This window comes from Trichoderma harzianum (assembly GCF_003025095.1).
Source record: "Trichoderma harzianum CBS 226.95 unplaced genomic scaffold M431scaffold_2, whole genome shotgun sequence".
In the NCBI taxonomy this organism is placed as follows: Eukaryota; Fungi; Ascomycota; class Sordariomycetes; order Hypocreales; family Hypocreaceae; genus Trichoderma; species Trichoderma harzianum.
The window spans coordinates 3018943-3034438 of record NW_020209250.1 but is presented as its reverse complement, the minus strand read 5'-3'; the positions used below and the strand labels follow the sequence as shown (position 1 = coordinate 3034438).

The following is a 15496-nucleotide window of genomic DNA, read 5'->3' as shown; positions in this document are numbered from 1 at the left end:
ACATACGTGCAATACTTGAAAGGGCAACCCGGCACCCAACTCTTTTAAGGGCTGGAGGTTCAATACTCAAGGAGGTTTCTCTCCGAGACGGAGCATCAGAAACTATCTGGTAGGGCTGCTCTCAGATACGCTCACTTCCCTAGCTTTGCAACAATACATAGTTCACAGTAGCAGATGATCAGAGCGCCCTTACACCCCGGCGGTTGTCTGTTATCTTTGAGTCCACGGGTGATATGAACAAGCATTACTACATGCATACTGAGGATGGAGCCGTGACCTTGGCTGAAATCATCTGATAAACGGTCTGTGCTGAAGCTAAGCTGGGGATCGTCCAGGCTATTTGAATTCGCTAGACGTTGCCGCGGAAGTTATCCATGTTCCGAAGGATGGCGCCTACGGCTTTGCTATGTAAACCGGCGTAGATTTGAGCTCTAAGTTGATATCACACCGTACTACTACACTTTGTGGTGAGGCTTTTGATCTTAAATCCACAGGGGCTGAAGTCACACGCCAAAGAATACTAGGGACCCAAGACAGCCACAATCCGCAGATTGAGGGGATACGCCTAGGTTTTTAAGGCTACTTGTGTAGTTAACATTAGGAATAAACATCTAGTATCTCGAATCCACGAGAAGGCAGGTATACGAATTCAAAGATACATAGGAGCCCAAACTCTAGTACGAAGTAGGTTTGTATATATGAATATATCTGTTAGTAGATGCGAAAAGGTAAAATTATTCGTCCAAATTTGTTGGCTATAAGTACCTTATTTAGGATTCATACAATCAAAATGTATTTTATAGACGCAGAATATGCTATTCAGAGAGAATGAATCTGCGAGCCCAATTCCATTCGACAAACACCACTTACCCTGGTCATCTTGTCGGCTAAGCAAGCACAATCACAGCCGGAAGCGCCAACCGAAACACACCATAGTAAAGCTCTAGAGGGAGTCAGATTATAGAGCCAAGGACCAGATAGACCGCCCTTATTCTTCTCAATTATTCCAACATCTAATATTCTGTAAACGCGTCTGCCTTGTATTAGTGGAGATGATACTAGGTGATACTAGGGGCTGATGCTACCATCTCAACAACTACCGGGTCCGGCTATTCTCTGACACTTGACAAGGATCCGGCTTCGTTTCGTCTTACTAGCATAACTCATGCAAGGGACCATTGCTTCGCGTTCAACTGATGAATCTGAGTTGCTCACCATCATCAATGCTCACCACTCTTCTCTTTCGGCAGGGCGACTCCTTTGGTGACGTGGCTAACCGTAGGATCCGACCATGAGAGTGTTTCCGCTGGATGCGGTGCGTCACCAGAGTTACAGTCGCTTAATGCGTCCAGGTTGTTCATACATGGCGGCATGCACCTTTGCAGCCCCCCTCAAAAGACCAGGCCATTTCTGCCTCGTACATGTGCATATGTACATGTAGGTGTATGCATATGCATTGATACGTGGATGTGAGCCTGTCCCTTACGAGTGCATGTATGTAATGTATATGTACGTAGGTGGTATGTAGAGCAGCCCAACTGATCTGCACATCATCGTATCAGCTTTATTGAATCCATCCAATCTTTCGCTGAGCTTTGCTTGAGCCAATTCTTGACTCAATTTCCTCCCGTTTGGCGGTCTCTCCCGACAGTTTCTTGCAGTGAGGCGAATACACGTACACAGTGCAGCGCAAATAATTAACATTCTGCTAGCCCATATCCGGAGCTTTCAATCGCCCAGCTGAACAAACGCCATCAACCTTGGGCGATTTTTTTTCGAAATCTTCTTTGTGCCAATTTTCATCCTACATCCCGTATTGTCATTCTCTGCCATATTTATCATCCTGTCTTGTCATCAGAGAATCGCGATGCCGACTACGGTGGAATGGCTCAAACTACATATCATTCAAATACGACAACTACAACAGAGCGATGGCTACCACGAAGATGAGGATGTTTTCATCTACCTAGGCGACTATCTCGATGGAAACCTGACTTCCAATGAGACCGCGGTATTAATAGCTGCGCCTGTGCTGGACGACCCCAACCCACCCACCAAACTGTATCGCCTCATGGGATTACTGTGCGAAGCCCTGGTAGAGTTGAGCGATGAGCGCGAGAAGCTGCTAAATCTTCTCGAATCCATTCAGGAACTACCGCCCGGCGCAATCAACTGGGCAGTTCTCCCTGGACTTCGAAACATGTGGAGTGACTTGTATCGGCCTCATATGCGTGGCCTGAACGGCTGGGAGATAATAGGAGAGCCAATACCTGAGGACAAACAGGCCAAAGTACGTCAACATTATACCTCGATTGGTACAGTAGAAGCCAAACTGTACGTTCGAGGTCTCGGCGGCGTAACAGAAAACTGGGGGTACGAGCTCTTGAACCTGGCTTGCTTGAGGCGTCCAGGGCTAGAAGTTGTCGTGGGCGAGATACATGCTTGGCTTACCGTAGCCGGGACAAAGCTGTTGAAAGATTTGAACCCAGAGGAGGTGAGGAATTGGTCAAGGCCTGTGCTTGGCGGGCAACCTGGACAGCAGCATGCTGTCCAAGGCACGATGGCACAACACTGGGAAACTTGGCGACGCACGCTGTTGCAAGTGAGTGAAGAGCAGGATCTTCTATCGGCTGAGGCTAGGAAACTTGCAAGAGAGTGCCATTTGTTGATGCAGGGGCATATATAGATAGACAAGCTTTGAGCAATCGGTATCGGGACTTGGAGCGACTTGATTTACAACATCGACAGTAATATTGGGTAAAGGGTGAAGATTGGTTTATTAACAGCCATATCCATTGAAAATGACATATACAGTATAGATGGACTTGATTCATGGTATAAATCGCATTCGCGTGATTCATAACCTGCCAAACAATGTTGTGTCATACATCTTTACAGCATACCACCTGCCTGCCATATCGGCCATATGTACCTATTCACTTTCACATGTTTATTCGCCAAAGAAAAAAATTTGCGTTCAGCACATGTGTCACGCGAGCTGCTACTCTATACTCCCACTCTCCACATGGGAAAGCATGCATGTATTCAGGAACAGCGTAGTTTGTGGATCTTGCCCATCGTGGCCTGTATAGTGTAGTTTGGTAGACGCTACGCCAAATATACTACATGTGTGTATCATACAATACATACAGAGTAGTATTCGGAATGGGTCGTTAATACGCGATAATGCAAGGACTCATACATCAGTATTCGGAGAGACATTGCCATGTGTCACAGCGTAAAGTTTGGGAAATACTAGCCAGCACCCCAATTCTGCTATCCAGCGTCCCATGTTACAATTTTTAACTACATGATTGATGATGAATAATAATATCAGCAACTACCGATAAAGAAACACAGCAATAATGGCAGATACTAGAAATATATAACAGTAGTAGCAGATACTTAAAGATATTAATAACAATAGAAAGGGCAGCAGTAGCAGATACTGAAGAGCTACTTAGGTACCTTAAGTATTTTGTTTTATTAGATATTAGCCTGTGAGTAAGGAAATAAAAGGTTTCCCTCCGCATGAGTGGCAAAAGCGTAGCTGTGTACAGGGTATAGTCGTCTGTAGATGGCAACACATCTCATAGTGAAACATATTTACTCACAACACACAGAGACATATCTTGCCTTGGATGTACTATGTAGCCTTCCACATGCTTTAAATCCATCGTATTCATTCGCCAATCGCCACACAACCGGGACCGTGTCTGCGGAGTGGAATCAATGCTAGTGCCTGGGATGGATGCCATCTCCAGGGTCCCACCATCTCCAACTCCCCACGTTAGCTGTCAAATCATGAACCATTCTATCCAAGCCTTGGTAAGACATTTTATATCCGTCATCCCCAAACCCTTTTCATCCTAGCAGAAATAGCTACGGCAGATCAGGGACCGAAAGCAAACCCTCACGCCACATTAAACCCCGAGCTAACTTGCTGTGCCTGGCAACGTTGCTGACATCTTTTATCTCATTGGACCTGCTATACTCCGTACCTTGGGCAGAATAAATGCTCCGTATCTTGAAGCCTGTTCAACCATGCATGTTAAAGATGTCTAATCTAAATGTCGACAAGATGGACATTCGGTGTACAAAAGTGCCGGGGTTACCGAAGGTGTCTCGGTCCCAGGCGCCGAGTATGCGAAAGACGTGCATGGAACCGTTGATCAATCGCTATCACGCGCTAAAAGTCACGACTCAACGTTACATTGCAGATTTCGGCTCTGGAATCAGATCGAGACACCAACCTTGGTTTTGTTTCGTTTTTTCCTCTTCTTGAATTCTCTTTCAGTCTCTTGGATTGTGTCGCCGACAATTGCCATTAACAGCAGGCTTCCAACTTACGGTCAAGTGCCGCGTTGTCTCCCCACAACCCCCTTGCCGGGTTTCCTCAACCCTTGTCTAGTTGACAGCTTCACGATCCCACGTGGTTGTCGCTTCAACGCTCAAATCTTGCAGAATGCCATAAAACCCCCACACGCAAGCTAGCTTCATGCGGTGATGACATCCATGTTCGCCGTGAGATTCTTATAAGAGCTCGGTCCCTAAAGCGTCCGGAAGATGTCTTTGAACTTTCCCCTCCAGGAGAGCACATCGACTCCGTTGCAGCATCAGCAACCCGCTCGCCCCTAATGCGTGCCTTCACGTCCTGCGTCTGGCTGCTCTCGGCCATTGGCGCTGCTGCGTCCAGCTGTGATCCGACTGCCGGCGTTGAATCTCTTGTCAAGCGCCGTCTCCCACAACATGTAGACTCGTTTGAGTTTGTCATTGAGCCTGCGCAAGGCTCTGGCCTTACCAACGATAGCTATGCCGTCTCCTCGACAAAGGATGGAAAGATCCGAATCGAGGGCACGACGACCAGTGCTCTGCTGTCAGGGTGAGCTTCTTCGTATTCATCCTGTTTCGTACCAGCGCTGATGATTTCTCCCAATGTGATGCGGCAGTCTTCATAAATATCTGTCCAGCGAGGCAAATGTCGACATTTGGTGGTACGTGGGGAGCCAGCTGGATCAAGCTCCGAAACGACTTCCCCAGCTCAAGTCTCCCCTTAAGGGTACCAGTGTCGTCCCTTACCGCTACCACTGGAACACGGGTAGGCTCAATTCCACGTGAAATGAACGCTCAATCACATTGGATACTGACCGTATCGTTCAGTCACAACCTCTTATACCAGTGCTTTCTGGTCATGGGAGGATTGGGAGACGCAGCTGGACTGGATGGCCCTCCGTGGTATCAATCTGGCCCTTGCATGGATCGGTGTCGAGAAGATCTTCATTGAGGTCTTTACTGAAATTGGCCTGAACGCTGACGAGATCAACTCTTTCATCAGCGGACCTGCTTTCCTGGCATGGAACCACTTTGGCAATATTCAAGGATCGTGGGGCGGATCCATGCCTCAATCCTGGGTCGACAGCCAGTTTGATCTCCAGCTCAAGATCTTGGATCGTATGGAAGAGCTCGGCATCACGCCCATTCTGCCGGCCTTCCCAGGATTCGTTCCACGCAACATCTCTCGCGTGTTCCCTGACATTTCTCTGTCAACAAGCCCTATCTGGTCAAACTTTCCTACGGAATTGAGCGCCGATACTTACATCAACCCATTTGACCCTCGTTTTGCTCAGCTGCAAAAGCTCTTCATTAGCAAGCAGCAGGAGCTATATGGAAATGTTACCAACTTCTGGACTCTGGATCAGTTCAACGAAAACCAGCCGCTCTCTGGTGACCTGGGATACCTTCAAAACGTCAGCCACAACACTTGGACTGCCCTCAAGGCCGCTGATCCCGATGCCGTCTGGGTTATGCAGGCCTGGTTGTTCTCAAGTGACAGCGCCTTCTGGTCGGACGACCGCATTGAGTCTTTCTTGGGTGGTATTCCTGTAAACTCGGATATGTTGCTCCTCGACCTGTTTGCTGAATCTGCCCCCCAGTGGCTCCGAACCAACTCCTTCTATGGCAAGCCTTGGATCTGGTGCGAGCTCCACGACTATGGCGGTAACATGGGCTTGTATGGCCAGATCGAGAACGTCACCATCAACTCAATGGATGCGGTGCGCAGCTCAAGCTCTCTCGTTGGGTTCGGTTTGACAATGGAAGGCCAGGAGGGCAACGAAATCATGTATGACCTGTTGTTGGATCAGGCTTGGAGCCCCAAGCCTATCGACACCGAGACGTATTTCCATGATTGGGTCTCGGCCAGATACGGCACCAAGAATGTGAAGAGCCTGTATACCGGATGGGAGCTTCTGAGGCCTACCGTGTTCAACAACACCAACTTGACGATTACTGCCGTGCCCAAGTCGATCTTGGAGCTGGTGCCCAGCATTAGCGGTCTCTTGGGTCGAACCGGTCACCATCCAACCACCATCACCTACAACCCAGCAGTCATGGTTGAGGCTTGGAATGAGCTCTTCAAGGCCGGTCTTCAGGACATCCAGCTGTTTGCCAACCCGGCATACCAGTACGATCTTGTTGATTGGACCCGCCAGGTTCTCGTCAACGAATTTGACGGCCTTTACAAGGATCTGGTTGATGCATACACCAGCTCCGCAAGCTCCAGTGTCATCAAGTCTCGCGGTGCCAAGCTCATTGCTCTCTTAAAGACTCTCGATGCTGTGCTCGCTACCAACGTGCACTTCCAACTCACCCCCTGGATCAACGAGGCTCGCGCAAGTGGCCCATCAACCGCCAACTTCCTCGAGTACAACGCCCGCAACCAAATCACGCTGTGGGGTCCTCAAGGCAACATCGAGGACTACGCCTCGAAGCAGTGGGCCGGATTGGTTGGCACCTACTACGTCGAACGATGGCAGCAGTTCATCGACTATCTTGCGACAACCAAGCCTGCAAACTACAACCAGACCGCTTTCCACACGAAGTTGATGGCCTGGGAGATACAATGGGGGCAACAAACCTCCACTAAGAAGGCAGCAACTGGACCCAGCGATATTCGGTCCGTTCTGGACACAGCCATCAAGACTTGGGGTAGCCTTTTCAAGCTTTAGAAGTTCTGTAGCCTTAGATTGAGACAATCTGAGTTGTTCTTTAAGCCACTTATCTATTGTTAGTAGTCCTTGTCATGTGTCAGCCTATAATTTGCACTATGGGCCCGGATGTGATGTTTCCACCACTCTCGGTTCTCGCGGGATTTCGGCAACTACTTCATTTGGAGCTGCATCCTTAGAACATAGTGCTTACTGTCACTAAGATACATATGTACTCTTGGTACTCATATCTTTTGTTGCAGCCAGTTACAACAAGTTGGCGACATAGCATATGGCCAAGCCTATTAGTCTATGCCGCAATGAGTTTGCTCAAGCAATTGCGATTTGTAGGAAGAATGCCATTCTTAACCAGTATATTCCTAGAAACAGCAGTAGTTTCCATTATCTTACAGATCCACAACTGCATACCTAGGTAACATCCATCGTTGCATAGCCGGTAACCGACATGCCACATGGCCACAAAGTCTTTTTTGCGACTATTTTTTAGGCAACCGATCTAAACATTTCTCCTTCCTTGTTCTGAATTTGGTGATATTCATTGACGCATTGCTAGATTCTCTATTCTGCATTATATCTCAATATGTAGATGGCTATAAATAGGTACCTGTATACTTGCGCTATTGGAAATCTTCTCACGGCAGGGCGGATACTGGGCGGATACTGTTTTCTTGTCTTTGAGCAGTACGTCTTATTGTTGCTCTCTGTGCATGTGGTCAGATTAGACTACTTAGGTGTTATTTTATTATATGAAATAGACGCAGATTGAGGAAGTCGGGAGATGAAATGAGAAGAAATGTTATCCAGAGTCATCTATAGTCATACTTGCAGTTACTTTAAAAGAAAGGCCTCTGACAACTCACAGCCGTCAGCAAGGACTATCACATGAGAATGTTTCCTCAATGTGTAAAGACGTCTCCGAGAAATTGCCTCATTCAGCGAAAGTTCGCCGCTTCCACGACAGGTTGCCGTGCATTGACAAGAGACTTGGTGTTGTAAGAACTAATAGGCGGGTGAAGCGGATACCCTAGGATCAATTGCTGCAATTAGCAATCTGAACCCTTGACTATATGTACACAGCACCTATCTTTGTTGTAACCCTAAGCTTACATTCCTTTACATTCGCCTATCGTTCTTTCGGTCATCCCACAGCCATATTGCTAGTTGCGGCTCTGTCAAAAACGACAGTCACCCGACACTCTACGTGATGCAAAGCTCCCCTGTCCCGGCAAACTGCTTAGCCCCATGCAGCTATTCGCTCAACTTGATCACACCAGGTTAGGCAACCTCTTGAGTCCCCCCAAAACTCACAGACAGCAAAGATGAAACCTATTTTTGCTTCTCGTGGGCATTAGTTTGATCCTTGTGGAGCCCGTCAAAGCAGCCGTACGCCTTACTTACACGTACATACAGACAATTCAATCAACCCAACTCTGACACAGCCACACTTGCAGACACACTCACACACTCACACACTTGCTCCCAACATCAACGCCAAAAAGCTGCGAGACCGGGTCGATTGACCTCATTTTCTTATTGCGACGGCGAGTCTAGTTCCTCCGCGGCATCTCCGCCGATGCAATTGCATGCGGCCGGCGGCCGGCGCCTGGTCGCAGCAACAGCGGGCCCAATGAGCTGAAACCGCGGAATGCAGCTTCATCTCCTGCGTCTCCGCACGAAAGGATTAAGCATGGATGGGTGAAACAAGGGTCTGAGTGTTTTGAGGTCACCCAACAGCATGGAAACCCTTGCACTCTCTCCACAGAGCTGCAACCACGCGTTGGTTCCGCTGAGTTTTTTCTTCGCTGAGCTTCTATATTTGCAGTCCACCATACATGTAATGCGGTCCTAGTCGGGCCAACGCACAGATTTCTGTAACCGAGGCCGGGCTGACCTGCGCAAGAGCCGCATTCGCTGTCGCAGCCTTGCCTCGCGCAATTGAGAAGCGCTTGGCGCGAGCAGACGGGGGGGCTGGGCTTGTTTTCTTAAGAATCGAGATGGTGCCGCATTGTGTTAGTGCCGGTTCAACACGTTTTCTAGATGAAGTGTAACAGATTGCTTCCGGCTTAAGCGCTGTCATTAAAATCTAGTCCACAATGGCATTGAGGTTGCTCTTCTTGCTCAGCTGGCTGTGCGTATTGCTGCCGTTTGCCGCATCTTCGGAGCTCGTTGTCAGAAATCTGCCTGGAAAGACGTCCGATGAGACCATACATGAGGTCCGCAGGCGGCTTGCCAACAGGGTGAAGAGAGCCGGCACAAATGTCATATTTGACAATTCGACTTCCTTTTCCCTAGGCCTCGACGGGCAAACAATTTTCAAGTAGTAAGTGTTACTAGTTCCTCTTTTCTTTACGTATAACTGCCGTTCTAACAGCACAACTTCGAAGCCCTTTTCTCGATGACAGCCCAGCGACTGTCACCATCGTATGCACAAAATGCTACGTCAAAGGCCAGGCCAGCGCAAAGCTCACTGCCCAAGGCGATTTCAATGTCAGTGCTGCCATTGGCCAAGCCAAAGACAGCTTCGAGAACACATTCAACAACCTCACGCACTGGGCCAAGGACTTTGCAGAGGATGCTTTGGACAATTTCACAATCACAGACATCAAAGGCACATTCAACAAGATTGGGGAAATTGGCCCTCCGCCTATTGACCTGAATCTCGACCTTAAGCTGCCAGAGTACAACGTGGCCGTGAACTTGACAGACCTCGAGATCTACATGGAGATTGACACCATCCTTGCAGCCAGCATGACATACACGTTCAATATATATCAATCCAAAACGATTGTCGGCGTGGCTCTTGATGACGACTTTCTTCTGGGTGCCGTCTTCTCTATTGATCTTATTTTCAGCGTTGACAGCGAGATCGATATCCGCAGCGGGTTTCACGTCCGCTTCGACAACATAGTAACCCAGATTGCCTTATTTAGCGAAGAAGCCTCGAAAATAGACTTGTACGTCCCCCCATTCCATGCCGTGCCACGATTAAGACACAGTCCAAGGAGATATGAATAGCTGCTAACAAACACCCCTCTCCAGCGATGGAGGCAAGATTGCATTCCTCCCCGTAACAATTCAATACGGCCAAGTCATCCTAAAGGCAATCCTCCGCGTGGAAGCCCGCATCGGCATCGCCTTTGAAACCTTTTTGAACTCCCTCGACACAGATGTCCTAGGACCCCTCAAAGTCGGTGCCGGAGTGGAAGCACGCATATACGCCAACGTTGCAGAGTTTATCACAAACATCACCCTCAACGAAGTCGACTCTCTCAAAAAGAGAGATGACGGTGACACCGACACTGACAACTGTCAGTTGACCATAGACCAGGGCTTCACCTTTGGCATCGGTGCCGCAGCTGGCGCCTCTGTTGAACTCCTCGGCAACACCTGGGGCCCTTCGCCAGAGACGGAGATTCCTCTCTTCTTCACCACGCTGGCAGCAGCTTGTATTACCAGCAAGTCGTCACCACCGACCATAGTCACAACAACAGCCACTACAACAGCTGCGTCATCTGCCCCCAAGAAGCGTGCCGATGGCCCCTCTGTGACAAGCACAGTCACCACTGAGACCGTATCAGCCACCGTCTGCGCCTCCTCCGGCCTGATCAACTGCCCAGCCTCCATGCAAAGCGTGCAAAGGACCGTTGTCACAAAGACGCTCACGTCGACCATCACACCCGGCGTGTCTGTTGCTTGGACTACAGGCCCCGCATCCACCTTCCAGACGGTCGATTTCCAGGACGACGCCGTGACCATGACAAGCTCATCCGGCAAGCCAAAATCATACACTCCTCCTCCACCACCACCACCAACAAACACCTCATCACCCTCGGGTTCAGGCTCAGGCGATTCATCAACGGGAGAAAAGCCCGGGAAGCACCGCGTAAGCAACGCCGTCATCATCGGCGTCAGTGTTGGTCTCGGCGTCCCAGTCCTCCTCGCCGTCATAGGAGCATTCATGTAAGTCAAATGCCTGTCCTCTAACGGTCCATTTCTTTTCTGCAGTGCTAACAGATCAATGCTTCCAGTTACTTCTTCCGACGACACCGCAAGGCATCGTCCACATTGGTAAAAGCAGAGACTACCGTTGTGGGCACCAAAGCACAACCAGTCGTGGCTACTTATGCCCCAGTCCGCCCTGAAGATGATTGATGATTTTTCTTTTTATTTGTTCTATACCCCTGTTTTCGTCTTTCAACCATGTTCTCATGTTTTTTTCATCCGATATCATGTGATGACCGTGCTGTCCCCATCGCCGTTGCCACGGTGGGTCTCAAGAGGCTGGGGAGCTTGACTTGCAGACAAGTGGGCTCCAGCTCTCGGCAGAGGCCGAAAAGATCGACAGAGATGGATCTTGTACAATAGTGGATTAGTCCTGGTATTCAAGTTACACGTATGCGAGTGGAACTACAGGAAATGTTTCCTGGCTGGGTAGTTGAGTTGAGCACTGTTAGTTGGTAGTCAGTCACGATCTCACAGCAATGAAAAAGGTCAAATATAGTAAAGTCTTATCATTAGTGTATTATGTGTAGTATGCTGTCTATACCCCATACCATTCTCTCCTATATGCAGAGTATCGTCCAGGTATATCCATCCATTTTTAAAACGCCGCCCAAATGCTAAATCAAAATCTCTATCGTAGGGGATATCATTCTAAAAGAAAAAATCGTGTCTATCATGCTGTATGATTGTATCATTGGTTTGATTTGGTGGTTTCGATTGGTTGGTTTGTTCGTGCAATCTGGTGTTTGTGTGATTTGTCTTGTTGTTTGTTTATTTATGGGTTGCTGACGTAGCTCCTCGCCCTCCTCAGGTCAAGATCATTGTCGGAGTTGTCGCGAACAGCGCTGCCATTGGTGGGAACCCTCTGAGCCTTCTCGAGATCATTGGGGTTCGTGGGGGCTGCGACCTCATCATCACCGCCATAGGCATACTTGCTGCGAGCACGGATCTTAGCGCCCCAGATCCAGAAGCAGTAGGGAATAGCGCAGCAAGCCAAGCTAATGAATGCCAACAGCGAAGAGGCCCACTGGTCACCGAGTCGGTGGTACATCTGCTCAGTGAACAAAACCACACCAGCACCCCAGAAACTTCGGATACATGTCTTGGCGGCAAGGGCAGAAGCAGCTTGGTGCTGGTAGGAGTCGACCAGGTAGTTGTTTGCAGAGTTGTAAAGGAAGATGAAGCCGAAGCCAACGGGGAAGCCTCCCAGAGCGGGGCCGACCCAGATGAGATCTGTGTAAGAGGTCCATGCGAAGATGAACAAGCCAATGGGAATGCACCAGCAAGAGATCATCATGGGAATCAAGCGAACCTCCGCAGGCGGCTTTCCGTTGTACTTGTGAACCATCTTGAGGTAGTGCTTGTTGACAAGTGGAGAGAGGACCGCAGAGCAGAGGACACCAACGGCCAAGGGGATGAACATCAAACCAGTGTTGCCGGCATTCCATCCCTTGCCCTCCTGGAAAACAATGGGGAAAGCAACGAAGAACATGTAAAGCAAGCCGTAGAGAACGCTCATGTACAGCGAAATGAGAAGGACGATGAGCTCCTGGAAGAGCAGCTGGAAGGGTCGGATCATGAAAACGGTGAGTCGTTCGCTCATGGACCGCTCATCAATGTCTTGTTCGGTAACGTAGCTCTCATCACCAGTGGTCTCACGCAGCTTCTTGGCACGGCGAGCAAGGATAGTAGGCGCGTAAGTTTCGGGGACGGTGAAGGTGATGAGAATCCAGACAACGCCAGCCAAGATGATCTGGATGTAGTACAGCCAGCGCCAGCCAGCGCCATCAGCAAGGAAGCCACCAACAAGAGGGCCAACTGGATTGCAATTTGGTTAGATTATTTGATTCGATTAAGATATTTGGTTTGGGGGGAACTCACTAGCAGGTCCAATAAAGGGAGCGGCAGAAAAGGCGGCCATGGGAACACCACGCTCCTCGTTCCTCCACAGATCCGCAAGCGTACCGCCGACCAGGGTCATAGGGGCCGAAAAGGCGATGCCATCGATGGCACGGCAGACGATCAGGGTTCCGATATTCTTTGAGACGGCGCAAGGGATGATGAAGATGACGGCAAGGAAAAGTGTCGATCCGCTACATAGTGTGTTAGTATTCAATGATTTTCGTCTCTTAATTATGCGCAGTGATGGGCTTACTAAATGACTCGTCGTCCAAATACCTCAGACAGGGGCGCAAAAGCCATGGGACCAACACCAAAGCCAATGACAAAGACCGAAATCGTGAGAAATGCAACCTCCAAGCTGACGTGAAATTCCTCAGCTGGGCCAACCAGATCCGCAGTGATGACAGCCGAACAAAATGCCACAACAAAGCAAGTAAGAGCAACAACCATGGTGCAGTACCACTTGTATGCCTTGGACCAGTTCTTGGGGTTCTCAGGGTCGTCAGGGGTAAAAGTTACCAGCTGGTAACGCTTTTCGTTTCCTGGACCAGCGACGGACGGAGGCTCGACTGGGCCCGGGATAGTGCCCGTGTGAGATGTGACGCGGTACTCATCGAAGTTGGCATCGCGGCTAAGGGTGCGATAGGGCAAGTTGACATCGAGGTTGGGGTCGTAGGTCTCCTTTTGGGACCTTGCAGAAGTTGAACCGCGTCTTGAAGCTCTTGAAGCAGTTGAACCACGTCTCGCAGCGTTGGAAGGTCGGCGGATGGGCTGAAAATGTAGCTCTTTATCCACATCTGTAGCTGCTCCCTCTAGAGTTGAAGAGGAGTCTGTTGAAGGTAATCCCGCCATAGCGGATAGAATAAATGGATGGTAGCTAAGATATGCAGAAGTGGACTGATAATAGTCGAAGGAAAGGTAATTAATGTTGCAAGTGGATGTCAGATGGCCAGATGCAAGATGTCGAAAGTGTGTGTGTGTGTGTGTGTGTAAGTGTAAGTGTAAGTGTGAGTGTGAGTGGAAAGTGTGTGTGTGTGAGTGTGCGTGTGTGCTCGAATCAGGCCATCATGATCCTGGCGTGGCGTGCCCTTGATATATATACTCACTTACAAAATCCAAAAGCTCTCGATGGTTTGCTATATCTCACTCCCAAAGAGCTGCTCTGTAACCTCGGTCCATTCGTCCGACCAACGCAAAGCCGACGCCGGACGTCATCGTTTTGGCCAGGGGAAAGCAAGAGCCAAGGGTTGCGGCTGCCGCAAGCAGATAGCTGGAAGCGCCCCACTGCAGCCTGGCTGGTGGATGAAAAAAGTTTCATCATGGCAAGTGCCGCCATTGGCCAGCGCGGATGAAGCCGAACAGAAAAAAGTTCAGCTGCCCAAAAACAACCATAACCGGGCACGGGCCCCACTCAGTCCATCGTGATCCAGAAGCTTGAGCGGCTTATCGCCAGCCCTGCCGCTGTATTGAATTCGTGATTGGACGATAAGCGGCGGTTATGCGGGTCTCTGAAGAAGAAATAAATCCCTTAGCGTGAAAATTATTCCCAGCTCCACTGGCTAGGGGAAGCTTAGCGTCACAGTTGACGCAGCAGAATCTTCTCGAGAAGCATTGCCGCGAGACATAGCCGTGACTTGGACCTGAGCACGCCGCGATATTCGCCGCAAGGATTAATTACAAAAACTTGGCAAAATGACCTGCGGGATCCTTTGAAATCATCATCTAGACCAGCTTCCCCTCTTTCGGCGTCAAAAACGATCAATTATCCATGGAGTTCGACTTCGATCGGCAGCTGGCTTCGGTACCATCGCCGCGTGCTCGGGAAGGTGGGTCTCCCGGCTATGGTTCCGGAATAACGGAATCGGTTGTCGTCTTGCAGCCACAATTCCATTTGGCATCGTGGAAGATGCAAGGAGCCGCACCTTGTTTGTACATACCCAGGTACGTTATTGAGCAGCTCGTGACGACATGCTGCATGAGTTGCTACTGTAAGCTTGGAGCTTTCGATGAGAGCAACTGGCAAAGGACGTCACATATGTCAACAGTTTGAAAGCGCAAAACAAACATCAACAGCTTCAACGGAATCGCATTTTCCGTTCCAACCCTAACCATGACATCAGAAAGTAAAGCCAAAAAAAAAAAAAAAAAGCCTCGAAGAACAAATCTAGAAGCTTTTGGGTCCTAATTTAAATCTCTTCTCTCCCTGATCTAGTTACAGTTTCCCAATTGGGCATGTCTCATGGCGCGCTAGGACTGTTCTCTCAATATCCACTGCTTCCATCGAACACGCGTGTACACCATGGGCCAGCTTTACTAAGCAAGTTGGACTTTGTTTCCGTCGAGTATGCTTAACGGGATTAAAGCCGGATTGCATGGATCAGCGACTCCGGGTCCAAGGCTACTCGGCTTGGTCTGCAAGTAACATGGCGTCTCTTGATGTGCAGTCCCCGGAATCCCAAGTTCCATGGAACGGATTGGACTAGTTTACGCAAGACTCCCAGGTCACATCAGCTAGAATCCAGCCGCGTCTAGGCCTGCAATAGAGCCGTCTATTGAGCTGATAAGACGGCTAGTTTTGCGAGGTC

General features: G+C 49.4%; 4 protein-coding genes across 4 annotated transcripts; 3 read left to right on the top strand and 1 right to left on the bottom strand.

Annotated features, from left to right (window-relative positions):
• Positions 1–1578: 1578 nt before the first annotated feature.
• On the top strand, positions 1579–2869 carry M431DRAFT_107796 (hypothetical protein). Its single transcript, XM_024911657.1, has 2 exons — positions 1579–1660; positions 1713–2869. The coding sequence occupies exon 2, from the start codon at positions 1868–1870 to the stop codon at positions 2684–2686; it is 819 nt and encodes a 272-aa protein (XP_024779221.1). The 5' UTR covers positions 1579–1660; positions 1713–1867; the 3' UTR covers positions 2687–2869.
• A 1441-nt stretch (positions 2870–4310) lies between these two features.
• Positions 4311–7053, top strand: M431DRAFT_135037 (glycoside hydrolase family 89 protein). The gene is made up of 3 exons (XM_024912525.1): positions 4311–4882; positions 4950–5098; positions 5161–7053. The coding sequence occupies exons 1-3, from the start codon at positions 4638–4640 to the stop codon at positions 7005–7007; spliced, it is 2241 nt and encodes a 746-aa protein (XP_024779220.1). The 5' UTR covers positions 4311–4637; the 3' UTR covers positions 7008–7053.
• Positions 7054–9100: 2047 nt separating this feature from the next.
• M431DRAFT_2133 (hypothetical protein) lies at positions 9101–11159 on the top strand (the record flags this gene model as incomplete). Its single annotated transcript, XM_024913478.1, has 4 exons — positions 9101–9327; positions 9392–9961; positions 10047–10967; positions 11036–11159. The coding sequence occupies 4 exons, from the start codon at positions 9101–9103 to the stop codon at positions 11157–11159; spliced, it is 1842 nt and encodes a 613-aa protein (XP_024779219.1).
• Positions 11160–11514: 355 nt separating this feature from the next.
• Positions 11515–14084, bottom strand: M431DRAFT_528008 (hypothetical protein). The gene is made up of 3 exons (XM_024920728.1): positions 13165–14084; positions 12891–13102; positions 11515–12827 (listed from the first exon to the last, which is right to left on the bottom strand). The coding sequence occupies exons 1-3, from the start codon at positions 13761–13763 to the stop codon at positions 11785–11787; spliced, it is 1854 nt and encodes a 617-aa protein (XP_024779218.1). The 5' UTR covers positions 13764–14084; the 3' UTR covers positions 11515–11784.
• Positions 14085–15496: the final 1412 nt, after the last annotated feature.